Source organism: Homarus americanus, unplaced genomic scaffold (assembly GCF_018991925.1).
Source record: "Homarus americanus isolate GMGI-L3 unplaced genomic scaffold, GMGI_Hamer_2.0 scaffold16894, whole genome shotgun sequence".
NCBI classification, from domain to species: Eukaryota; Metazoa; Arthropoda; class Malacostraca; order Decapoda; family Nephropidae; genus Homarus; species Homarus americanus.
The window spans coordinates 1,452,296-1,478,060 of NW_024746541.1; the positions used below are offsets into that span (position 1 = coordinate 1,452,296).

General features: G+C 40.2%; 2 protein-coding genes across 4 annotated transcripts; both read right to left on the bottom strand.

Moving 5' to 3' along the window:
- Positions 1-5,548: 5,548 nt before the first annotated feature.
- Positions 5,549-6,862, bottom strand: LOC121879302 (keratin, type II cytoskeletal 2 epidermal-like). 2 transcript variants are annotated; one of them, XM_042385905.1, is made up of 4 exons: positions 6,772-6,862; positions 6,348-6,624; positions 5,931-5,963; positions 5,549-5,694 (listed from the first exon to the last, which is right to left on the bottom strand). In XM_042385905.1, exons 1-4 carry the CDS (start codon positions 6,859-6,861, stop codon positions 5,681-5,683), a joined length of 414 nt encoding a protein of 137 aa, XP_042241839.1. In that variant the 5' UTR covers position 6,862; the 3' UTR covers positions 5,549-5,680. The 2 variants fall into 2 exon arrangements, with proteins under 2 accessions (XP_042241839.1, XP_042241838.1); XM_042385904.1 differs by having other exon boundaries at positions 6,330-6,624.
- Positions 6,863-9,877: 3,015 nt separating this feature from the next.
- Positions 9,878-11,190, bottom strand: LOC121879306 (keratin, type II cytoskeletal 2 epidermal-like). Of its 2 annotated transcripts, none has more exons than XM_042385911.1 (4): positions 11,086-11,190; positions 10,677-10,938; positions 10,260-10,292; positions 9,878-10,023 (listed from the first exon to the last, which is right to left on the bottom strand). In XM_042385911.1, exons 1-4 carry the CDS (start codon positions 11,176-11,178, stop codon positions 10,010-10,012), a joined length of 402 nt encoding a protein of 133 aa, XP_042241845.1. In that variant the 5' UTR covers positions 11,179-11,190; the 3' UTR covers positions 9,878-10,009. The 2 variants fall into 2 exon arrangements, with proteins under 2 accessions (XP_042241845.1, XP_042241844.1); XM_042385910.1 differs by having other exon boundaries at positions 10,659-10,938.
- Positions 11,191-25,765: the final 14,575 nt, after the last annotated feature.

The window sequence follows — 25,765 nt, forward strand, 5'->3', positions numbered from 1 at the left end:
TAATTTGATTATAATTTGATTGTAATTATAGCAATAAAAGTAAATTTTTGATGTATGAGAGATTTTCTCCTCCATAAAAATTCGGAACGAAGTTGCTGACATAATCTTGTAAACATTACTCGATGGTGATTGGCTGTCATAATGGTGTAATCAGCGTGATTGACTGAATTGTCTGGAATCCTTTGCTCGTTTCGAAGATAATGCAACAGATTACTCTCGATCCGGGGGTTCAAGTCGATGTTCCCAATATAGGTACACTGCAGGAAATTTCGGATCGAGGAATTTATATTTGCAGGCCCGAGCCGAGCCTGCTAAATAACGGCCCCAAATCACCGTTTTGAATTGAGCCAAATATTTTATTTATTTTAGGCACCCAGAAATCAATGAAGCCTATCCACACTTTCAACAGATTAATCTTCAATCCCCCGAGCTATTAAATATACATTTAAAACTGAAGCGCCACTCATCAGTCTATCCAACCAGATAGTCGGCAATGGTTTTAAATTAGACAAACTGTGACTAGGAGAGAGATAAAAAATATTTGCTTGGAAATATAGATGTTGAGTGAACAAACACAAACACACAATTCTAAATACGATAGTTTAAGGTTATTATGTTGGGTGATATATTGTATATGATAGGGGTTGGGGTGTAAAGCTTTATGACTGTTTCATGGGCCAATAGTGTCTCGTCATAGCCCAATTCATTTCTTTTGTTCTTACACCCACACACTTTGCAAACCTCAGTTAAGTTTATCAATTTATGTGCTGAGTTGGAGGCATATACAGGCAAAACAAAAGCGCATCGCCAACCCGCATCCAAGGAGCACTCTGGGCCGTTCTGTCTCAAATCACACAACCACTCATTCAGCCATCCGTAACCACGCTCACCAAATACGACCAGTTGACCACCTGTTCTTCACAGTCTGATTTTCAGTTCTGGCAGACAACTGAAAGACTGACCTTGCAGCCTTTGTATCAATATGAAGTAAAGCCAATCCATTTGTGATATGGCTTTCTGTAAATCATGTTTTTCTACACTGCCTAAGTCTTAGTTTTTATTTATTTTTAGTTTTGGTACGTACATCTCCAATCATTTATGTTACGTTACTTTGAAAGGGTCTTTATAGCTAACGTTTAGAATAGTGTTTCTATTTTTTTCTTGCACATTACCCGTATTTTATAACTTTGCTCTGTTTTTGGCCTCTGAAGATGGAAAATGATTTTCCAAACTTAGTAATTGTAAAGAAAACCTGCAACTTTAGGTTCGTTAGTAGTATTTGCCTTGATTCTAGATTTGCTTCCCAAAATTATTATTTTACTGTACGTATTATTTTTAAGAATTATATTTTTTAAAAAGTACTCATGATTATATTACACTAGAGGATAACAGGAAATGTAAAAATACTGCCAAGAATATTTATTATTCATAATATTATAAAAACCTTCATATAAACAAGTCTATTCCTTTTGTTGTCGTAAGCTTAATGACCAAAAGGCCTGAAGATCTTCCTTGATGTCATAAGCAAGACTTTGCTTCATTTGCTGCATCCTGTGGGAGGAAACATTTTGTATTATAACACATAATGCTGAGATATTCAATTCATGAAACCTGGAAATATTTAACAAGGTTTCAGATTAATTTTAAATTTAATTAAAAATAGTGAGCCATTACTCACTACCATGAAAAAATACATGTTTTTTAAGATTTTATTGATTACTAAACTATTTCGTGTTTGGTTTAAAGGTAACAAAAAAGAACAACCATACCAGTTACTTAATTGTAGCTGCCGGAACGTCTGCCGAACGAACCACTCAAAGGAAGAAATAAAATGAAGAATCATGACACTGAGTACTCTGGGCAACTTCACCACCATGAAGGTTTGTAAGCAAGATATCCATTGAGTACAACTGATATCGGCTGAGTACAATTGTTCGGAAACTTTAAGATCACTAAAGCCTTATCAGGTTCATTATTAATTTCCGTAAGCTAATATAATTATTTTCACATAATATAAATATTATCCTAATTACTTTACTAGGCTGGTTAACAACATGTGTATATGGATTCAGTGTTCAATAGAACATATTACAAAACACAATAAACAGTAAGTATTGTTGATATGGTCTTTTGTTGCATATTATTAAGAGACAACATCAAAGGATTATCCACTACAATCCACCGACCCTCCGAATCCACCCTACCACCAAATCCACCTACAGCTGCCGCCATCTCACCGTCACAGATCCTCTACTGCCCCAAATCCTCTACCGCCAAACTCTACCACTGCCAACCCACCCGTATCCACCGCCAAATCCCACCGCCAAATCCTCCACCACAAATCTCAAAACCTCCAATCTCCATATCACGTATCCATCACAGCCAATAGAGTAACAGCTAGGCACAGAATAACGATGGCGAACACCTTGACGGATCTGGTGAAAAGAAAAAGCAAAATTTATTTCTACTACAAAATTTAATAAGACAAAGAAAAATTCTTAATAATGTTGTATTGAAAGTAAGATCATTCCATGAATGGAGTTATTAGGAATTGATATAAAATAAGTTCTTGGTCACCATGTTTGTTGTTGTGGCGCTGAAGACAAGGACGATCATAGCTTACAGCTGGCATATTTATACCACCACAAGGTGTCATTCATCATAGCAATAGAAGCATATCATGACCTTGAGCCAGTGATGAACACACAAGAGAGGAAGCAGGGAGTTGTCAGGGAGGAGGGACGACCAGACCACTTCCTGAGTTGCAAACTTATATACCTGTACTATATATTGCTTCACTATTGATATTATATTTATTTGCATTTATTTGTGTTTTATTATTATTACATATTATTATTATTATTATTATTATTATTATAATTATTATTATTATTATTATTATTATTATTATTTTTATTATTATTATCATCATCCTCAGTCTCGATGGGTCATAGACCTGTGCCCTTGTATAATCCTGCAAAAAAATAAAAAATAAAAAGTGCAGCTGGGTGAATTGAATGTCCATGAGATCGAGCCACCAACCACTACTACTCACCGCCTGAGAGTCTCTTACCATTTGTCATTTAGGGAGGAATGGCATAAGGTAGTACGTTACGACACTGATATAATACATGTATTTATACCAAAGGGAACTACCGACACCAGGATAGAAGACGCATTGAATTTGCATTCAGGCCATGATCGTCAGGTAATATTTATTACGGCAATAGCATTACGCGTCCGAATTCAGAATAGTGATTTAAATTCTCTTGAAGGTTTAAACCAAGGATCGAGCGACGATTTGGAAGATTACAGTATTCAGAATGTCATCATCTTGGTCAACATAAGTATTCAAAACCTCGGGTTTGAGATCGTTATTGTCGATCCTCGCGTTAATCCAGCCCGGAAGCGGGTTAACTTTTGATCTTTGGAAGCAAGTCAACTTGAATTTTGACCCAGAGCGCGGTTTTTCTCGGCGATATCACCAAAATTGGAAATTTTGCAGAAAAGATTGATGGTGAGTAGGCAGAATTCTGTAAAATGCTTATGATGACACGCAATTTAAAACAACGATATAGGTTCAGCAAGGAAAGATTTCTGATATTTCCGTGATATGGAGCATCTACTGACAGACCTGGTTATTATGGTTCACCTTTCAATTTCCATTCACATCAGCTGACATTGCTTGAGATTCTTAAAAACGAACAGTTTCGCAAGAAAAGACTTGGTTACTGATTATTTCTATGTAATGTGTTGTCACACTGTGTTTAGGATCCATGAAGATCCAGTATAGGTAAAACGTAAAGAACCTGACGCTTTATATTGGAGTGTTTTTGGGGAAAACTACGATGTATTTTCTTAATATAAATTAAATCAATGTTGAGTGCATTTATACTTTAATGTATTAATTACAAATGTCTTTTCTTTACATACTAAGAGGGAAACGTTAAAAGAACAGAAAGAAACCTATAAATACCGACCCTATAAGGTTATCATCGTATTGATTCATATCTTGCTTTGGTTATGAATAAAATTTACACCTGTCCCGGATTATATCTACAATTTGTATGTAATTGTTCTTCTTCAAGAATTTTGTTATCACATGTCAACGCAGCCATGCTATGTAACAAAGCATCTTTAATCATTATAATTTTGATTATAATTTTGAATAACATATAACAAAAGCAATTTGATGGCATTAGAGAGATTCTACAAAACAACGCAAAACAAGCCGACATAATCTTGTAAACATTACTCCCTTGATGGTGATTGGCCGTCAATCAGTGTAAATTTGAAGCGTGATTGGATTGAATTTCAGTGTTCGGATCTTGCTCGTATCAAGATAATGCAACAGATTACCTGATCCGGGGTTCGTCGAGATGCTCTGAATATAGGTAATACACTGCAGGAAATTGATCGAGGAATTATATTTCAAGGCCCGGTTTGCTCAAAGAAGTATTCAAAATCACCGTTTTGAATTGAGCCAAATTATTTTGCCCTTATTTTAGCAACTTCAGAAAACTTCTAAACAAATACATCCACAATTTTTCACAGATTAATCTCAATCCTCGAGCTTATCAATAACATAATACGAAATCAAATACACTTACCAGTTCATCTAACCAGGAGCAAGTCGGCAATGGTTTTAAATTAGACAAATCAGGATTTAGAGAGGATAGGCATTTGTCGTTCGAGAGGTTTGAGTGAAACAAGTTATCAAACATCAATAAATCTTCAAATACTGGATAGCTTCATACATATGCTGGGTGATATACCAAGAGTTAGATAGGGAAGGGTAAACAGAGGATCAGTCTCTGTATGGCTAATAGTTCATACAGCTCTTCTAATCTCATTTCTTGTTCTTACACCCACACACTTGCAAACCTCAGTTGTTTATCAATTTATGCGTGCTAGCTGGAGGGCAGTATATATAGGTAAAACAAAAAGGCACTTGTTAACTCGCATCCATGAGCACTTGGGCCGTTCCGTCCTTTAAATCACACAACCACCTCATTCAGCCATCCGTAACCACGCTCACCAACATGACTAGTTGACCACCCGTTCTCTCAGTCTGATTTTTCAGTTCTTGGCAGGTGCAACTGAAAGACTGACCTTTATGGAAGCCTTGTATCAATATGAAGTAAAGCCATCCATTTGTGATATGGCTTTCTGTAAACTGTTGTGTTTTTCTACACTGGCTCGTAAGTCTTAGTTTTTATTTTATTTTAGTTTTGTACGTACATCTCCAATCATTTATGTTACGTTACTTTGAAAGGTCTTGTAGAAGCTAACGTTTAGAATAGTGTTTCGTTTTTCTTGTACATTACCTGTATTTTTATAACTTTTTGCCTGTTTTCTTGGCTCTGAAGATGGAAAATGATTTTCCGAAACCTTAGTAATTAAAGAAACCCAACTTAGGTTCAGAATACATGTCGATCGGATTTGCTTCCCAAAATTATTTTACTGTATGTCGTATTATTTTTAAGAATTATATTTTTAAAAGTACTCATGATTATATTAAGTACCAGAGGATAACAGAAATGTAAAATACTGCCAAGAATATTTATTATTCATAATATTATAAAACCTTCATATAAACAAGTTCATTTTGTTGTCGTGTTTAATGACTGAAAAGGTTTGAAGATCTTCCTCTTTGATGTCATGAAGTGAAGACTCTCGTTTACTTGCCGTATCCTGTGGAGGAAATACTTTGTATTTTAATACACATAACGCTGAGATATTCAATTCATGAAACCTGGAAATATTTAATGTATGTTTGTGATTAATTTTAAATTTAATTAAAAAATAGCAGATTTATTACTCACTACCATGAAAAATACATGTTTTTTTTTTAAGATTTTATTATTACTAAACTATTTCGTGTTTGTTTTAAAGGTAACAAAAAAGAATGAACTACATCAACTACTTACCGTAGCCGCCGGAACGTCCGCCGAACGAACCACCTGTTGAAGAAATAAAATGAAGTAACTTATGACACCTCGAGTACTCTGGCAACCCCCTCAACACCATGAATAAGCCCGGTAAGTAAGATATCCATTGAGTACAACTGATACACGTATTGAGTACAATTGTTCGAAACTTTAGTACGATCACTTGAAGTCTTTATCAGGTTCATTACACTCGTGGGGTTAATATACTATTTTCACATAATATAAATATTATCCTAATTACTTTACCACATAATAACATGTGTATATGGATTCAGGTGTTCAATAGAACACATTAATAAAACACATGAAATAGTAAGTATTGTTGATATGGTTCTTGTTGCATATTATTAAGAGACAACATCATGATTATCCACTTACCTCCGAATCCACCTCGACCTCCGAATCCACCTCTACCACCAAATCCACCTCCATAGCCGCCGCCAAATCCTCTACCGCCGCCAGATCCTCTACCGCCCCCAAATCCTCTACCGCCGCCAAATCCTCTACCACCGCCAAATCCTCCACCTCCGTATCCACCGCCAAATCCTCCACCGCCAAATCCTCCACCGCTAAATCCTCCAAAACCTCCAAATCCTCCACTGCCGTATCCTCCACTACAGCTAACAGAGGCAACAGCTAGGCACAGAATAACGATGGCGAACACCTGACGGATCTGGGAAAAAGAAAAAGTAAAATTTTATTTTCTACTTTACAAAAATTTAATAAGACAAAGAAAAATTTCAATAATGTTGTATTGAAAGTAAGATCATTCATGAATGGAGTTAATAGAATTGATATAAACAAGTTCTCTCTTGGTCACCATGTTTGTTGTTGTGGCGCTGTAAGACAAGTGACGACTGTACGGAGCAGCTGGCATATTTATACTCACCTGCCACAGGAAGTCATTCATCATAGCAATAGAAGTATATCACGACCTTGAGTCATGATGAGTCATCAGTTACCGTTGATAGGTGAAGCAGGGAGTTGTCAGGGGGAGGGAGGGACGACCACATTCACTTTCCCAAGTTGTAAACTTATATACCTGTATACTATATATTGTTTCTCACTATTGATATTTATATTTATTTGTATTTATTTGTGTTTTTTATTATTATTATTATTATTATTATTATTATTATTATTATTATTATTATTATTATTATTATTATTATTATTATTATCATTATTATTATTATTATTATTATTATTATTATTATTATTATTATCATCATCCCCAGGCCCTGATGTGGGTCATAGACCTGTGTCCTGGTGGGCTAATCCCGTAAAAAAAAAAATAAAAAAAAAATAAAAAGTGCAGCTGGGTGAACTGGAAATGTCCGGAGATCGAACCACCAACCACTACTACCTACTGCCTGAGAGTCTCTTACCATTTGTCATTTAGGAATGAATGCAGGTTATATAGGTCGTTAAGGACACTGGATATAATACATACTATACTAAAGGGAATCACTGACACTCAGGATAGAAGACGTGCATTGAATTCATTCAGGCCAAGGATCGTCAGGTAATATTTATTTAATATAACAGTAATTAAGGTCCGAATTCAGAACAGTGATTTGAAACCTCTTGAAGGTTTAAACCAAGGATCGAGCGACGATTTAAGATTGTTGGTATTCAGAACGCTATCTTGGGTCAACATAAGTATTCAAACCGGGTTTGAGATCGTTATTGTCGATCCTCGCGTTAATCCAGCCTGGAAGCGGGTTTAACTTTTGATCTTTGAAGCAAGTCAACTTGAATTTTGACCCAGAGCGCGGTTTTCGGCGATATCACCATATTGGAAATTTTGTAGAGAAAAGATTGATGGTGATAGGCAGAATTCTGTAAATTTTTATGATGACACGCAATTTAAACAACGATATAGGTTCAACAAGGGAGATTTCCTTGATATTTTCCGTGATATGGAGCATCTACTTGACAGACCTGTTGGCTATGGTTCACCTCTACCTCCCATTCATCAACTGATGATTGCTTTGAGATTCTTAGCAACGAATAGTTTCCGTGTAAGAAAGATTCTGGTTACTGATTAATTTATGGTAATGTGTTGTCACACTTTCGTGTTTAGGATCCATGAAGATCCAGCAGGTAAATGTAAAGAACGCTGACGCTTCTTTATTTTGAGTGTTTTTCTTTGGGAAAACTATTGTGATGTATTTTTAATATAATTGAATCAATGTTGAGTGCATTTATACTTTAATGTATTAATTAAGCAATGTCTTTTCTTAACATTACTAATGAGGGGAAACGTGGGGTTAAAAGAACAGAAAGAAACCTAACGTCACTGACCCTAGCAAGGTTACTGGGCCTTCCATTGATTCATCTTGCTTTGGTTATGAATAATGACACCTGTCCCGGATTATATCTACAATTTGTATGTAATTGTTCTTCTTCTATGAATTTCTTTGTTATCACATAACAACGCAGCCACGTTGTAACAAAGTACCCTAATCATTATAATTTGATTATAATTTGATTGTAATTATAGCAATAAAAGTAAATTTTGATGTGCATGGAGAGATTTCTCCTCCTCCATAAAAATTCGTCGAATCATAGTTGCCGACATAATCTTGTAAACATTACTCTCGATGGTGATTGGCTGTCATAATGGTGTAACTGAAGCGTGATTGACTGGAATTTCAGTGTTCGAATCCTTGCTCGTAATTGAAGATAATGCAACAGATTACTCGATCCGGGGGTTCAAGTCGATGTTCTGAATATAGGTAATACACTGCAGGAAATTTCTGATCGAGGAATTTATATTTGCAGGCCTGAGCCGAGCTCAAATAACGGCCCTAAATCACCGTTTTGAATTCGAGCCAAATATTTTGCCTATTTTTAGGCAACTTCAGAAACTTCTAATGAAGCCTATCCACAATTTTCTCACAGATTAATCTTCAATCCCCTGAGCTTAATAAATATATTACTTAAAACTGAAGCCACCTTACTCAGTCTATCCAACCAGGAGTGAAGTCGTAGCAATGGTTTTAAATTAGACAAATCTAGATTTAGGAGCGAGATAGGTAAATATTGGTTTGGAAATATAGAGGTTGAGTGGAACAAGTTACCAAACATCATCATTAACTCAAATACGCTGGATAGCTTCATACATACGTTGGGTGGATATACTGTATGAGCGATAGGGGTTGGGTGTAAACAGGACTGCCCTGTATGGGCCAATAGGCCCGCTGCAGTTTCCTCCAATCTTACTCTCTTTGTTCTTACACCCACACACTTGCAAACTTCAGTTGTTTATCAATTTATGCGTGCTAGCTGGAGGGCAGTATATATAGGTAAAACAAAAAGGCACTTGTTAACTCGCATCCATGAGCACTTGGGCCGTTCCGTCCTTTAAATCACACAACCACCTCATTCAGCCATCCGTAACCACGCTCACCAACATGACTAGTTGACCACCCGTTCTCTCAGTCTGATTTTTCAGTTCTTGGCAGGTGCAACTGAAAGACTGACCTTTATGGAAGCCTTGTATCAATATGAAGTAAAGCCATCCATTTGTGATATGGCTTTCTGTAAACTGTTGTGTTTATCTCACACGGGCTCGTAAGTCTTAGTTTTTATTTTATTTTAGTTTTGTACGTACATCTCCAATCATTTATGTTACGTTACTTTGAAAGGTCTTGTAGACGCTAACGTTTAGAATAGTGTTTCGTTTTTCTTGTACATTACCTGTAATTTTATAACTTTTTGCCTGTTTTCTTGGCTCTGAAGATGGAAAATGATTTTCCGAAACCTTAGTAATTAAAGAAACCCAACTTAGGTTCAGAATACATGTCGATCGGATTTGCTTCCCAAAATTATTTTACTGTATGTCGTATTATATTTAGGAAGTATATTTTTAAAAGTACTCATGATTATATCAAGTACCGGAGGATAACAGAAATGTGAAATACTGCCAAGAATATTTATTATTCATAATATTATAAAACCTTCATATAAACAAGTTCATTTTGTTGTCGTGTTTAATGACTGAAAAGGTTTGAAGATCTTCCTCTTTGATGTCATGAAGTGAAGACTCTCGTTTACTTGCCGTATCCTGTGGAGGAAATACTTTGTATTATAATACACATAACGCTGAGATATTCAATTCATGAAACCTGGAAATATTTAATGTATGTTTGTGATTAATTTTAAATTTAATTAAAAAATAGCAGATTTATTACTCACTACCATGAAAAATACATGTTTTTTTTTTAAGATTTTATTATTACTAAACTATTTCGTGTTTGTTTTAAAGGTAACAAAAAAGAATGAACTACATCAACTACTTACCGTAGCCGCCGGAACGTCCGCCGAACGAACCACCTGTTGAAGAAATAAAATGAAGTAACTTATGACACCTCGAGTACTCTGGCAACCCCCTCAACACCATGAATAAGCCCGGTAAGTAAGATATCCATTGAGTACAACTGATACACGTATTGAGTACAATTGTTCAAAACTTTAGTACGATCACTTGAAGTCTTTATCAGGTTCATTACACTCGTGGGGTTAATATACTATTTTCACATAATATAAATATTATCCTAATTACTTTATCACAAAATATCATGTGTATATGGATTCAGGTGTTCAATAGAACACATTAATAAAACACATGAAATAGTAAGTATTGTTGATATGGTTCTTGTTGCATATTATTAAGAGATACCATCATGATTATCCACTTACCTCCGAATCCACCTCGACCTCCGAATCCACCTCTACCACCAAATCCACCTCCATAGCCGCCGCCAAATCCTCTACCGCCGCCAAATCCTCTACCGCCGCCAAATCCTCTACCGCCGCCAAATCCTCTACCACCGCCAAATCCTCCACCTCCGTATCCACCGCCAAATCCTCCACCGCCAAATCCTCCAAAACCTCCAAATCCTCCACTGCCGTATCCTCCACTACAGCTAACAGAGGCAACAGCTAGGCACAGAATAACGATGGCGAACACCTGACGGATCTGGGAAAAAGAAAAAGTAAAATTTTATTTTCTACTTTACAAAAATTTAATAAGACAAAGAAAAATTTCAATAATGTTGTATTGAAAGTAAGATCATTCATGAATGGAGTTAATAGAATTGATATAAACAAGTTCTCTCTTGGTCACCATGTTTGTTGTTGTGGCGCTGTAAGACAAGTGACGACTGTACGGAGCAGCTGGCATATTTATACTCACCTGCCACAGGAAGTCATTCATCATAGCAATAGAAGTATATCACGACCTTGAGTCATGATGAGTCATCAGTTACCGTTGATAGGTGAAGCAGGGAGTTGTCAGGGGGACGGAGGGACAAGCCGGAGTCACTGAGTTGGGGAAATAATAAGTTATGACGGGGAGAGACAGGTGAAGGAGACTTGTATCGATGACTCAGTATATTTTGTGGACAGTCATATAATTTTTCGTCTAGGAAATATTCTTACTCAGGTTGTGCGATTTTCTCAGAATATTAGCCTGAAATACGATAAGTCTACTCCAATAATAAAGCAAAGTTTGTTGAAGATTTGAACACAAACTATGACAGTTTAAATGATGAAAATAGCGATAAATATGTATCAGGACAGTTTTAATGTTCATTCCAAACACAACTCTCTATTGATGTATGTATAATATTATTGTAGTCAAATTATATTCTCGTAGTGAAGAGAATAGACTGGTACAGTATTGAATAAAATTTTTGTGTTGCGAGTAGGTTACTCTATTCAGTTTTGCTAATGATGTCCCCTGAACTGCCTCAGTAGTCTCATTCAGTAATGTCCTGAAATGTCCTGCGATTATCTGTATTCTTAAATATATTTATTCTTCAACTGTTAGTCATTATTAATAAATACAGTGACAATATTGTTGGAATTAATTCCTACGTAAACTAGAACTGTGTTTGATAAAAGGAAAGACTCTGATTTTCTTAGTTACTTGGTGCAGCTTTAACGGGCGTATTTCTTGACTATGTTCAGGGTTCGAGTCCTACTTGGTCCGGACACACACGAGAAGGGTGTTATCCAGTGTGACCCTCACTACCAAACACCACAGGTTTCCCAGTCCCCGGTTTCCTCCTGTACTAACACTTCATAGAGTATAGACCAACCGCCCGAACAGCTGGTAAGGTGATAAAAAACCCGGATGGCGGAATTGTATGCTATGACCACTCCTTATTCCTGCACCCCAGTTAATAGCTGTTGAAAATGGTGTGAAATGAGGAAGAGAAAGGGTAAACAAAACGAAAGATATGAGAATGAATTCAGCCAGCATCAGCCATTAGAATATAATAATTATTTCTCGCCTTGTTTCTGTTTAATCTTGTAACAATACTGAGTGTTATAAAAGTTCAGAGCTTCGTGGCACTTGATTCTCTTAAAGTAGCATTCACAAAGACAATGTTCGCATCTGTTCCCATCTAGGAAATGGTTCGGTTAGGTTAGATTGGGTTAGTAGGGTGTGTCATACGGAGGCGAATTTTTTTTTTTTGAGTTTGAAAAATCGGCCCATGGTATTAATGATGTAGTTCTATGTGCAGAATCATGTGATATTTTCAGATTTGAAAAGTTTTCATTTTTTGCTTGGTAAATTTTAACTTGAAATCTTATGAAAATTCAGTATTCCCACCCTTTTACCAACACCACTAAATAGCTTATTTAAAGTAAAGTAAATGTATCAGGTTAATTTATTAGGATGAAAATGATCCAGAATAGTGAAACGAATGATCTTGACACATTTATTAAATTTAATATTCCTTTAGAAAACGAAATCATCAAATACAAAAACCGGTTTTACTACTACGACCCGGTGTTGCTGCACACCATAGAGAACATGTCTATCTTGCTTCTGTTTCTACTCATCACCTCCCTGCTGACCACCTGAGCTGGTAGCTTTCCCTCCTCTCCTGGCTGTACACGTGACTGCTGGCCTCGGCTCACTTGCTGTACACAACGCTCTATACTCTGGGTGTGTAGGGCCAGGCAGGGACATGCATGGGGTTGTCCAGGAAAGCTCTGACTTGAACATTGGTGAGGCTGCAGGTAAGAGGGGGCTCACTGCCAGCCTGGATGTTATCCAGATCTATGAGATCAGTGAGGGTCTTGGCACCTAGATTGACTTCAGGAGTCTTCCTGACCCTGAAGGAATCGTCACCAACTGATTCGTCATGCCCAGATCCTCTCATAAGTCTCATATCCAAGATCTTTGTGACTGCCACTCTTCTCTCCTCCTCATCCTTACTGCAGAGCATTGTCTGCAGAACTGCCTCAGGATGAGCATACCAGGAAGATCTCCTCACAGTCTGCTCCACAATCTGAACAACCTTCCTTGGCTGACTCCTCAGGAGCTCAAGCTGGAAGAGAGCATGCCTCGGACCTTCGGAGAACGATGACTTGACCTTGGTGTTGAACCAATTTGGCAAGTAGACACTCACGATGAATTGGACAATAAGTCTCAGGTTGTGAAGCTGGTTCCCTTTCAGTTTATGATGAGCGACCCAAATTCTGCAGAACCTGAGAGCCGTTGTGAGGCCACCTAGAATGTGAGACTGGACCTATCTGCAGGTAAGCAAGTCTATCAGGCATGACCCCAGTTTTGATGGCACTGCAAATCATGTAACCATAGTACTGGTCAGTACTCAGGTCGTCAATGACGGTATGTGCAAGCTCAACGAGTGGAGGGCCAACTGTGATTTTTTCGAAGCTCGGATTTATTTCTAACTCAGTGGCAGAGTCCAGCATCTTGCCAAGGGGACCAGACCATCTGTTGTTTGAAAGAGTCTTGCCATCAGCTCCTGGATCAGATGTCTGAGTGGCAACTCGTTGGTGTGGAGGTCACAAACAATCCAGACCAGCTTCCTCCCAATCTTCCGCTCTATCCACTGTATGACACCCCCTTGCCACCCTGTGTTCGTGTTGGTGCTGTCCCCTCCAATGGCCTGCAGGGTCTGGTCTACGTTCCTCTCTCTGAGCCAGTTCACAATGTTATCTGCCACTATCTCAGCTGGTTTCCTGATGTCATCTTTCTCTGGAGTAAAATGCCACAAATACTTCCCTCCTGGTTCACTGCAGCAGGAGTAGTGTTCCTCCTTCACCATGGCAGGGAACAACTTGTCAGAATCTCCAACTTTCATGAACACTTTAGTGTCATCCCTTCTCCCCATCAAAGAACAAACAATTGATTCCATTTCTCTTATCCCCATCAAACTCCTCTTCTGGGTTACTGACAAGTTTCTCCTGTGAGCTCTCGTTACTTTGTTATGATCATCTTAGGTGAACATCATCAGGTGTTATCAAACCACCGTCAATCAGGCAGCTGTTGCTATCTCTGCAGTTTCTCTGAGACCAGTGTGGTGTCGCATGCTTTGGCCAGAGCTATGCTCGGGATATCTTTTCCTATTTCGAATCTTATGCCTGGAAGGTTTGGGATCATTATTTTTCTGGGTTGGGACAAAGTCACCATTCTCCTGGTCAGCACTCGGATCAGCCATGGGGAATCATTAAACTCTGAATTAGCTTGACTCCAATCATCTGCCTTTTTTACCTCACCCTGGGCCTTCTCAAGTCTCTTTTCCTCGGCAACTCTTCTCCTCTTCTGTCTCTCTGTGGCAGCCTCCTGTCTCTTGAACTCCGGAATATCTTGGCTAGAAATCATGAGAGCCCCTATACTGCCAGTCTTCTCTCTCTGTGCTTTTACAAATGCCAGTTCGATCACAGGAATCTTCAGTTCACGCTTGCAAATACAGGAGATGTGGGCCTCGGATTTACAGTCACGATCACTTTACATCCAAACTCAGGACGAAGAGAACAATTGGGCACTTGCAAGTAATTATGTCAAATAACTGGTCAGTTGCTTGGCAAAGCTGTCATAACTGCAAGTTTTCCAGGTGTACTGTGCCAAGACAGCTTTGGTCATATCACTGGCAATGTCTTTGTTTGTGTAGTTACTTTGGTTCTTTTTCACTGATTTGCCTGAGATTAAAACACCGTATCTGCAAAAGCATCTAATGTAAGGCAACTCCGACTTCAGGGCTCTCCCAGACCCAGATAGTGACTGAGATGGCTGGATTTTGGTTCCTCGTCCTGACACAAGCAGCCATCGCAAATATTATCAACTTATAAATGCATCAGAATCCTGAAACAGAAAAAAATATTGTTAGTTGGGTTGTTAAAGAATGAAGTCAGAAAGCAATGTTCACTATTTAATTGTAATGCACTAATGCAGCTGTACGTTAGATTTTCGATAAATTTCACGCTAAAATTTACCTAGCAAAAGGTTGCAAAATATTGAAACTGAAATTATTTTCTGTTTATATACACTAATATCTACCAAAAAAGTGATGGGCCATTAGTTTTAGCTGATCTTCCCTCCTATGACACACCCTATTGGATTAGGGTAGATTAAGTCGATTATGTTAGAGTACATAAATTAGGTTCGGTTAGGTTAGATTGGGTTAGGGTAGGTTAGGTTAGGTTAGGTTAGGTTAGGTTAGGTTAGATTGGGTTAGGGTAGATTAGGTTAGGTTAGGTTAGGTTAGGTTAGGTTAGGTTAGATTGGGTTAGGGTAGATTAAGTCGATTATGTTAGAGTAGATAAATTAGGTTTGATTGGGATTGGTTAGGTTGGGCTAGGCTATGTTAGGTTAGGTTGGGCTAGGCTATGTTAGGTTAGGTTGGGCTAGGCTATGTTAGGTTAGGTTGGGCTAGGCTATGTTAGGTTAGGTTGGGCTAGGCTATGTTAGGTTAGGTTGGGCTAGGCTATGTTAGGTTAGGTTGGGCTAGGCTATGTTAGGTTAGGTTGGGCTAGGCTATGTTAGGTTAGGTTGGGCTAGGCTATGTTAGGTTAGGTTAGGTTGGGCTAGGCTATGTTAGGTTAGGTTGGGCTAGGCTATGTTAGGTTAGGTTGGGCTAGGCTATGTTAGGTTAGGTTATTCTAGTTTTTTTAGTGCACTGTAGCCTTGAGTGACATGGGGGTGTCTTAGGTATACCACAAAGTGTAAAATAAAAAATATATCGGCTGTGATTTACCATCACAGTTCACGCACTCCTGACCTCCACGAAGACAATGGCACCCCAGTGTTAAGAATTTGCCTCTAACATGACATTATCTTGCACTGTACAAGGACTTGGATGTGGGATTTATACAAAGCAGCATCATGTGTGTGTGTGTGTGTGTGCGTGTGTGTGTGCGTGTGTGTGTGTGTGTGTGCGTGTGTGTGTGTGTGTGTGTGTGTGTGTGTGTGTGTGTGTGTGTGTGTGTGTGTGTGCGTGTGTGTGTGTGTGTGTGTGTGTGTGTGCGTGTGTGTGTGTGTGTGTGCGTGTGTGTGTGTGTGTGTGTGTGTGTGTGTGCGTGTGTGTGTGTGTGTGTGTGTGTGTGTGTGTGTGTGTGTGTGTGTGTGTGTGTGTGCGTGTGTGTGTGTGTGTGTGTGTAGGGTTTATCATGGTGACTAAGTTAGCCGGTGTGTAAGGCAGCAGGACGAGCCTCATAGCGAAAGCCATTGGAACGTGGGGTCAGGGGGCGAGGCCAGTCACGTTCATATTATTTTTCGTTGTTTTACTCATTCATCGTAAGTGGAAGACTACTGCGAGCTCCGCGGGTGAGGGACTAGATCCCATTATGCAGCAAGTATTCCATCCCTGAATCGTTATGTTAAGATGTTGGAACAAGTAACTTTGATATGGCTTCAGTAAGCCTGGAGCCCAGCTCATTTAGGAACATTAGGGCCTTAGCGCCCCAGAGTCTCTAATACTATTGGGACAAAGAAATATTGAAGGCTGGAGTTCCTTTACTTTTCCTCCTGGTTTTCCCTTGAGCTTACCTGCCCTCCCCGCCCCTGCGGCATTGGGGGCAAGATAAGTAAGCGCCGAGGTGAGAGAACACGTGTAGCCGCACTCTCTCTCTCTCTCTCTCTCTCTCTCTCTCTCTCTCTCTCTCTCTCTCTCTCTCTTTATATATATATATATATATATATATATATATATATATATATATATATATATATATATATATATATATATATATATATATATATATATAATATGTGTGTGTGTGTGTTTGGCCAAATTTGTTGTTTTATTAGGACGTCATTCACCACCATAAGATAACCAGATTAAAACTAAAATAGGTTAGGTTAAATATAAGTTACGTTAGGGTTGACCCTAGTGGTAGGCCCCCACCTCCAGAGGTGGTATCCTCTCATTAAAAACACTTGTAATTTTATATATTTTTTTATTATATATGACCACAGTTTTCAAGATAGCGATGAAATTTGGTATGTTTATGTTAGCAGCCCCAAAAATGCTCACAAACGTCAAATTGGTCCACCGTTTGAATGACTACAGGTTTGAATATAATAGATATGTAGCTAGAATGGCTGCCTCCGCCACCTATTAAGTGGGGTAACAATGCAGGCATACTGTGTACATAGACAGTGCAGACATACACACATTGGTGAAAACATTACAGGTTTGAACAAAAAAAAAATAAAGTTAACAAATTCTTATCCAAAACTCGAGAGGAATTCCAATTTACAAGTATCACTGATGTTGCAAGTAACCCTTGATAATTCATGACTGGAACTACGTGAATGTCTAGAATACGAACCTATTTTATTTATTCTAAAGACAATTGCGTGACATATCTCTCTGGCTCAATAACTGGAACTTTACATTGTCATAATTTTTTGTTAGGTGCATGTGTTTGTATGGCAGATGGCACCTACCCTATGGGGTATACAGTATACCAGGTTCCTTAAGACAAATTATTGTTATGTTCATAGACTTGAGTTTGAATTTTGTGTTATTGATAGCGTTTGATATTTCTCCGACCATAATAAATAGTACCACCACGGACTAGCTTAGCCTTGTATGATCAACGACTCTGAAGGACAACGAGATTTCAGCACTAGTCGGGCTCCTGATCCACATCCTATATTATTTGAGTATCAGCCTCGCTAAACACCGAGTGTCAAGTCATATAGTTTCGCTTTCTATATAAGAAATATGGTTTTATCTTAGTATTCAAGCGTATTAAGATTCGGTTCCTTTACCACGGAAACAGCATAGTAATATACTGTACCTTCGTTGATGCATAAAAAACTGTACCATACTAAAAACGTAGAGGAAAAATTCGCGAACAGCTAAAAAATTACCCACGTTAATAACACACTGCTGAAATTAACGAAAAATAATGATGAATCGTTAGTAAACATAATTTTGGTGGATATATATTCATCATAGGAAACAGACGTATGAAATTATTCCAGTACATTCATGATTATTCACACCTTCAGACTAGAGGGAGGACAGTAAGAGTGACATGTGAGATTACAGTAATCGCACATGCACTTGGATTTTCTTTTGTTTCTGTGTCCTAGAGGTTACTTGCATATTTCATGTAACACGCGTTCTCTGATTTCTTTTTTTCCTGTGTTAATAATCCAGTGCAAGTCGACGAATGAAATACCTGTGTCAATGTTCAGCAAAAACACGTTTCACTATCATCATGTCGTCTCACATTTCACTGTTATTATGTCGTCTCACATTTCACACCTATAGCTAAGTAAACTAATTTACATAACTAAACAGTGTACTAAATATACTCTATTATTCAACTCCACAATATCCTGACCACTGGTGTCTCTTAATTACCCTTAAATACCCTTTTTTGCGTTATCGCTCACAGGGTATGGGGTGCACAATAAACTATTTGCTGTCCGAGGCAAACCTATGTCGTCCCATCACCCGGGACTCCTTACGAAGATGTGTCTAGTGGAGTTACTATCGGCAGTATTTTTTCTCAGTTGTTGATCACCAAACAATAAACTCTTGTTTGAGTATACCAAGTCCTCGTTTCATTCACCGCGAAATGAAATAAATGTTCTTTCATTTATCATTTCATCATTTATCAGCTACTAACCGTTAGGGCGGTGGGTTTGCCCTTTGTTATTTTGGCATTACTTTTATTGTCCAGCAGTGTTAGTACAAGAGGAAACAAAAGCACCCAGAGAAAACTTGTGTTTGGTAAGACCAGAGAGAGATACACGAGTTAGCGTTGCACCACCAACTTACTGGCCAGACTTGATACTCTATAACAGCGAAATAAAGAATAATATTTGGGATGATATTTGACGTTGTGTGCGACTAAACATAATTTAATTAACTATGATGCAGTATAGACTCCACACCTTATTCTGACGTATTTGTTAAATCACTCCGAAACATTTGCTGATAATATACTTCAAAACACTTAAATCATTAAATAAAAGACTGTGTTTTAAGCTACAGACACTCATAAATAACTAGTGAGATTATTGACCGTATGTCCTGAACCCTGTATGTCTGCCGGATTTCCACCAAGCTCAGTTAAAATAAAAAGGTACGCTGACTGACTCTCTGGACTGTAAAGTGACTTGCAGTTACCATGGGACACACACACTGGTCTAGGTATTTATATGACGAACAAATATGCGAGAGTGAGAAGGAGAATTCAGTGTTCTTGGCATAATTTTTTCCCGTTATATAAACAAGAAGTAAATTTTAACTTGATTCTTGTTTCATTCATATTTGTTTTTCTTTACTAGTGATACAAGATGCAGTCTGAAGTTATATTCTAATATAGTATTAGTTTCAAAATATATGTTCAGAAAATTATACTGTACTGGTTTTCATTGTTTGTAAAAAAAAATTGCCATAAAATTTCTCTTGAGTCAAAGTCGCCAGAAAAAAGGAAAGAAAAAAAAAAGGGTTTTCACTACTCACGCTGCTAACACACCAAATTGTAATATATATATATATATATATATATATATATATATATATATATATATATATATATATATATATATATATATATATATATATATATATATATTACAATTTGGTGTGTTAACAGCGTGAGTAGTGAAAACCCTTAACAATTTGCTTCCGTCTTGTTCTAAATTGATGGAAAAAGAAGTCCTGCCAGAATGTGAGCATGACAGAGGATGATTACTCTCGTCCACTTTGAAGCCTAAACACCTTCCTTCCCCTTACAAGGTGAAGAGAGAGTTGGCTAAGAATTAAGTTAAAATAGGTTAGGTATGGTTAGTTACTGTATTGGGTAACGTTTAGTTAATAATACGTTATTAGGTTGCTAAGGTTAGGTTAAGTTAGAGTATATAAGGTTAGGTTAAGTTTGGTTTGAAAAACTTCAGTAACAATTACAGGTATTTTCAATAAATGAAATAGATTATGATAAATGGGGTTAATTAGACTCGGGGAAGATCCAATTTTTTTTAAGGAAGGGTCAACTAGAGTATTACCATATACCTTAGACAAAGCCTTGTTCAATGGCATCATCATTCTTAAATATTCACCATTTTCTATCTGTCCAGTACTGTATTGTTTTATTGTACACGAGGTGGCTTCTTTGTAACACATCTGTCCTTAGCTTTACTGTTCCTATATCTTTTCATGCTTCACTTGATGCATTTTATCTTATAATTTTATGGAAAGGCAGTTAACTCTTCAGTACAGTGGCCAGATTGGTACAGAGCTCACTTCTTGCCCCATGGGTTCATGCTCAGAGCACTCCTAGATCACCCAGCAGTGATATTGTTGGGGAAGTGAAAGTCATTTGAAGAATTGCCAGCCACTTTGCCTACTTTCTGACAGAAGACTTGGTATACAGTGTGCTTTATCCACACTGCCCCTAATTGGCTGTCAGATCTATAGACCACATTTTTGAGGATGTACCACATTGCATATTCACATAAACATATTTTACAAATTACAGTGGAAAAAAATTAGTTTTGGTTTCACTATCATTGGCATAAAACTATTAAAACAAAGTAAAAAAAAATAGTGCATATTAAATTCTTTTATTAATGAATACATTATATTGAAGGAAGATTTTCAATACATTATTGGAGATGTTCGGGGTACTTGGTTCTAACTACAGGAGCGAACATAAACTCCTGTTGTATGTATATTCTGTATTATGTATGCTGTATTATATATTAGGTATGTATATGATGTATGTGCTCCATTTATATATATTATTTATTCAGCCTAGCTAGCAGCGTGTGGCAATGTTATTACCATGTCCCACATGCTTAATTAATGTGCCTGGCGACGTATGGAAGCTGCTAATGTATCACTTGCCATACGTCGTCTATAGAGCAGTTGACAAGCAGCCAGGTCGGAGAGCACTACTTCCCTCTGTGTACATATCTCTTATCCAGTAAATCGAACCTACAAAATCTATACAGGTGTTTGTGTTCGCTCCTGTATATTGAACTTATTACCCAGAACATTGAACACCTGTAGAGTTTTGTAGGTTCTTATTAACGGAAATATACAGGAGTGCACTCACAAGAGCAGGTAGTCCTTACACTCCTATAGGGGTCAACTGACCTCTCTCTGACCTCTCAGGCGACATGTGGTAAGTGGTACAATAGCAGCTTCCAGATGTCGCCAGGCACATTTATCTAAGCGTTTGGTGACATGAAACAGGGGCATTGCCACACACTATTGACTAGAGAAGTAATGTGTATATATAAAGTACATACATGGTATACATACAACATACATAATATACATACACCTCCCCCCCCCCTTATACGCTCATAGCCAAGTCTTGAGCGGACCTTTTCCTGTGGATCCGTTCTGAGCGTCGAGGGGCTTAATCACTGGGGGGGATATGGGACTCAGCACTGGTGATGGGGTCAGCGGAAGGTGTTACGGGGCGGAGAAAACGGCTGTTCCTCCACCACACACGACCACTGGGTAACCGCACCTGGTAGTCCCGTGACCTACCGAGACCCATGACTACGCCCACTTTGTCTCAACGTAGGGAGGTCGGGTCCTGAACACGGACTTGGGTGCCGACACTCAACCTGGGGAGAAGATGGGCGTGGTCGTTGAAGCGGGCGACGATGTCTTGAACACGTTCGGCGGCTCGGCGATCACAATCCTTTTTCTTGGCCTGCCACTCCTTGGAGAAGGACTGAGGGTGAGCAGGGACACAAGAACGGAGGGGGCGTCCATACAAGACCTGGACAGGGGAGCGTCCGGTGTAATTGGGTGTGTTGCGGAGCTCAAGGAGACCCTGGTCGAAGGCCTCGCAGTCAATATTTCCAGAAGGGGCCACTTTGAGGATGAGGTGCTTCAGGGATTTGACAGCAGCCTCAGCGTGGCCATTGGACTGTGGGTAATGAGGCGGTGACAACACATGCCGGACTCTCCATCGGTCGAGGAACACAGCAAAGTCCCGGCTTGTGAACTGGGGCCCTCCGTTGGTTCGCAGGCGCGCAGGAACGCCCACGTAACGGAAGTAGTGGCGGAACTTGCTGATGGTGGCGGCAGATGTCGTATCCTTACCGCACTTGATGACAACCGGCCAACCAGAGAGACGGTCGACGATAACCAGGAAGGACTCGCCTGACACACAGAAAAAGTCGGCCGACACAGACTCAAAGGGGCGGGTGGGGTTGTCGTCACTCATGAAGGGTTCCTGCTGCTGGCTGGGTTGTAGTACTTGGCGGGGCTTACACGCCTGGACAGCATTGGAGATGTCGGGGTCGATGCCAGGCCGGAACACAGTCTGTCTTGCACGCCGTTTGGTGGCCTCGGCTCCACAGTGACTGTCGTGGAGGCGAGCCAAGGCGTGGGGACGTGAAGCAGCAGGGACAACTACCGAAGGAGAGGTGTCACTGGCCAGAGGTAGGGGTAGGGCGGCAGCAGGGTAGTTGCTGCTCCCTTCGTGCACCCTGTTGGCGTATTTTACCTCGAGAATCGGTGTTGGGAAGTCCTGGGAGATGATGGCCAACTCTTGGCAATGTCTGTAGGACAGCAAAGGAGTCGGGACACCATTATGCACGTCAATCCATGCTTGACACGACCTGTTGCCAAAGGTGACATGTGCATAGAGTGAACCTAGGGCTGGGGCCATCTGTGAACCGTCTGCCGTGACGCGGAGGTCCTTGGAAGGCGGTCCTAGATCACTTGGAGAGAGCCCCAAGCATTGCAAATGCTGGGGACCGATGACTGTAGCCTCAGCGCCGGTGTCGGGCAGCATCTCGAGACAGGATGACACACTGCCGTAGGTCACGATGACACTGACGTGCTGGGGGACTTTGGTCCTGGGACGCGAGGAGGAGTAAACCCTCCTAATATGGGTCGGGCTTTGTCCAGGGTCGTCGTGCCTCTGATTTGGCGACTGTGGGCAGCCCTCACTGGTGGAAGGGCGCTGCTGCTTCCGCCGACGCTGTCCCTTGGGTATGTTTGTCGGGCAACACTTGTCGTAGTGGCCCAGACGACCACACACATTGCACTGGACGCGTTTGGCTGGGCACTGTACTGTAAGTGACCAGTGGCCCTTGCGGTCACAACTGTCGCACGTAGACTTAGCAGCTGGACACACCTGTGCTCTGTGCTGCCTACCATAGCTGTTGCAAAGGGTGCCGGGCGTGGGCGTGGTGGGCGTAGGCGTTGGGGGTAGACTTCTTGTCTTTCTTGTATTGGGACATAGCCCGTACGGCTGTAGGGGGAGCTCGGATGGCAAAGGTAGCACACCTGGCAGCCTCATAGGAGCGACATACTGTCAATACATCCTTAAGAGAGGAGGAAGAGCCGAGGGAGGTGAGGCGTTAGACAAGCTCCTCGTCCAACACCCATCAGGATCACCTGCTTCAACTGGGTCTCCTCGCACTGCTGGTGATTACCGGGACATATGTCTATCTCTTCCGAGGCTCTCTTGAGTCGTACGTAGAAATCGTCAAAGTCTCGTCCTCCATCTGTCTACAGCTAAACACTTCCCTCCTGCGGAGAGCTTCATTCCACTGACCTTTGATGTGCCGTTCTAGAACATCCAGTACCTCCTCTACAGACAACAAAGACGTCGGGGGCACTTGCAACGTGTGTTCCAACACATGCTGAGTTCCCAAAGACAGGCACATGCGTAGCTGAATGAGCTGTTTAGGCTGTGGCAAGCTCTGGAGATCCACCATTGTAGCATAATCAGTCCACTGTCGCCGCCACTCACGAAAAATCTGGAAAGTCTCATCAGGCTTCAAGGTGGGTGGGGGTTGGACAACCACTTTGGTAGAGGGCATTGACGAGGTATCTGAGCCAGTCGGTAACGGAGTAGTGGAAGGGCCAAGGGCTTGATTAGCAGTGAGGCTAGATATCAAAACTGCAAACCGTTCGTTATCTTCCAATCTCTGTTGGTGGTCCTCAGCACGTCTTTTCGCTTCGTCCTCTCGCCTTTCCTCCCTCGTAAGCTTCATCAGAGCAATTATCTCTGAGGACGAGGCTGAGGGTCGAGGGGTGTGGCTGGGAGATGTGTTGGGAGAGGGTGGGGCGTCGCGCTCTGACTGCTCATCCATCTCTGTAGAGCTGTCATCCGTCTGATTCACCCGGGCGCTGGGGACACCCTTGCGTGAGGCCGGGGGCATAATTACTTTATCTGTATATTGTATCTCGAATCTTTGTTGACTGGTCGGCCCGTCGTATCAACCAGATCTGAGACAACAAAATTAATTGAATACACAGATAAGTAACTTATATATATATATATAAAATATATATGAAGAAATGACCGCAGTCGGTGTGTCCGTGCGTGGGTTGGTGTGTGTAGGCGGGGGGAGCGCGGAGGGAGGCGGTGGGGGGTGAGCAGTGGGGGATGAGCGTTAGGAGGGTGAGTTACCCTGGAGGCGGCCGGGGACAGACGCGCTGACGCACCACTCCTCACAAATGCCCTATATCAGCCTTCCACCTCAGGGAATCCTTTAAAACAAGGACACACACTTTAGCACTACACACACGAGGGGCACTTAAGAAACTTCACAGGAACTTGCGGTCATGGAAACATTGCTCAAAACTCGTTGGTCATTCAAACGAATTTTTGTGGGAGACAATGCGAGACGTTTGATGGAGTGAGTTGACGGAGGAGGTTTACCGGTCTTGATTTTACACGAACGCACTTATTTCCACTTAATCGATCACTTGATACTCACTGCGCCATGGAGATGTTCGGGGTACTTGGTTCTAACTACAGGAGCGATCATAAACACCTGTAGAGTTTTGTAGGTTCTTATTAACGGAAATATACAGGAGTGCGCTCACAAGCGCAGGTAGTCCTTACATTCCTATAGGGGTCAACTGACCTCTCTCTGACCTCTCAGGCGACATGTGGTAAGTGGTACATTAGCAGCTTCCAGATGTCGCCAGGCACATTTATCTAAGCGTGTAGTGACATGAAACAGGGGCATTGCCACACACTACTGACTAGAGAAGTAATGTGTATATATAAAATACATACATGGTATACATACAACATACATAACATACATACAATTATCAAATTCAACTCTGCTGTAGCACACTTTTAGCATATGCAACTCAAGGAAAGATGCATAACGATACACAAACCAAAACAGGCAATTGCAAGGTTTTCTGGGAGAATATGCACAGGTAACTGCAAATTCCCAGGTGTAGAAGGACTAATACAGCCTGCAATCACTGTGAGAACTGGGCAAAGGAAGGCAAGGTAACCTGTAGCAAATTTATGTTAATAAATCTGATGAAGGATTGTAAGTTTTATAAGAGTGGACGGAATGAAGTGAACCCAATTGAAAAAGTGAATGATCGCTAAAGATGAGGTGTTTAAGTTAATGTTGTAGAACAATTTTAATGTACTGTATACACACACAAAAAAAGAACGGGAGGATGGTACTATGTAAAAAGGGATGCTAAAAGAGAGGATGGTTAAGAGAGTGTACACGAGCACTGTGGCAGGTGCACTGGGCAGGCATTAAGGGTTAAGAATTGGAATAA

Excerpts from the sequence above, each read along its gene's own strand:
- LOC121879302 (XM_042385904.1), bottom strand. The coding sequence starts at position 6,861 with ATGAATGACTTCCTGTGGCAGGTGAGTATAAATATGCCAGCTGCTCCG. Across the intron at positions 6,625-6,771 it reads GCGCCACAACAACAAACATG|ATCCGTCAGGTGTTCGCCAT; the intron begins GTGACCAAGAGA and ends TCTTTTTCCCAG. Across the intron at positions 5,964-6,329 it reads AGGTCGAGGTGGATTCGGAG|GTGGTTCGTTCGGCGGACGT; the intron begins GTAAGTGGATAA and ends TTTCTTCAACAG.
- LOC121879306 (XM_042385910.1), bottom strand. The coding sequence starts at position 11,178 with ATGATGAATGACTTCCTGTGGCAGGTGAGTATAAATATGCCAGCTGCT. Across the intron at positions 10,939-11,085 it reads GCGCCACAACAACAAACATG|ATCCGTCAGGTGTTCGCCAT; the intron begins GTGACCAAGAGA and ends TCTTTTTCCCAG. Across the intron at positions 10,293-10,658 it reads AGGTCGAGGTGGATTCGGAG|GTGGTTCGTTCGGCGGACGT; the intron begins GTAAGTGGATAA and ends TTTCTTCAACAG.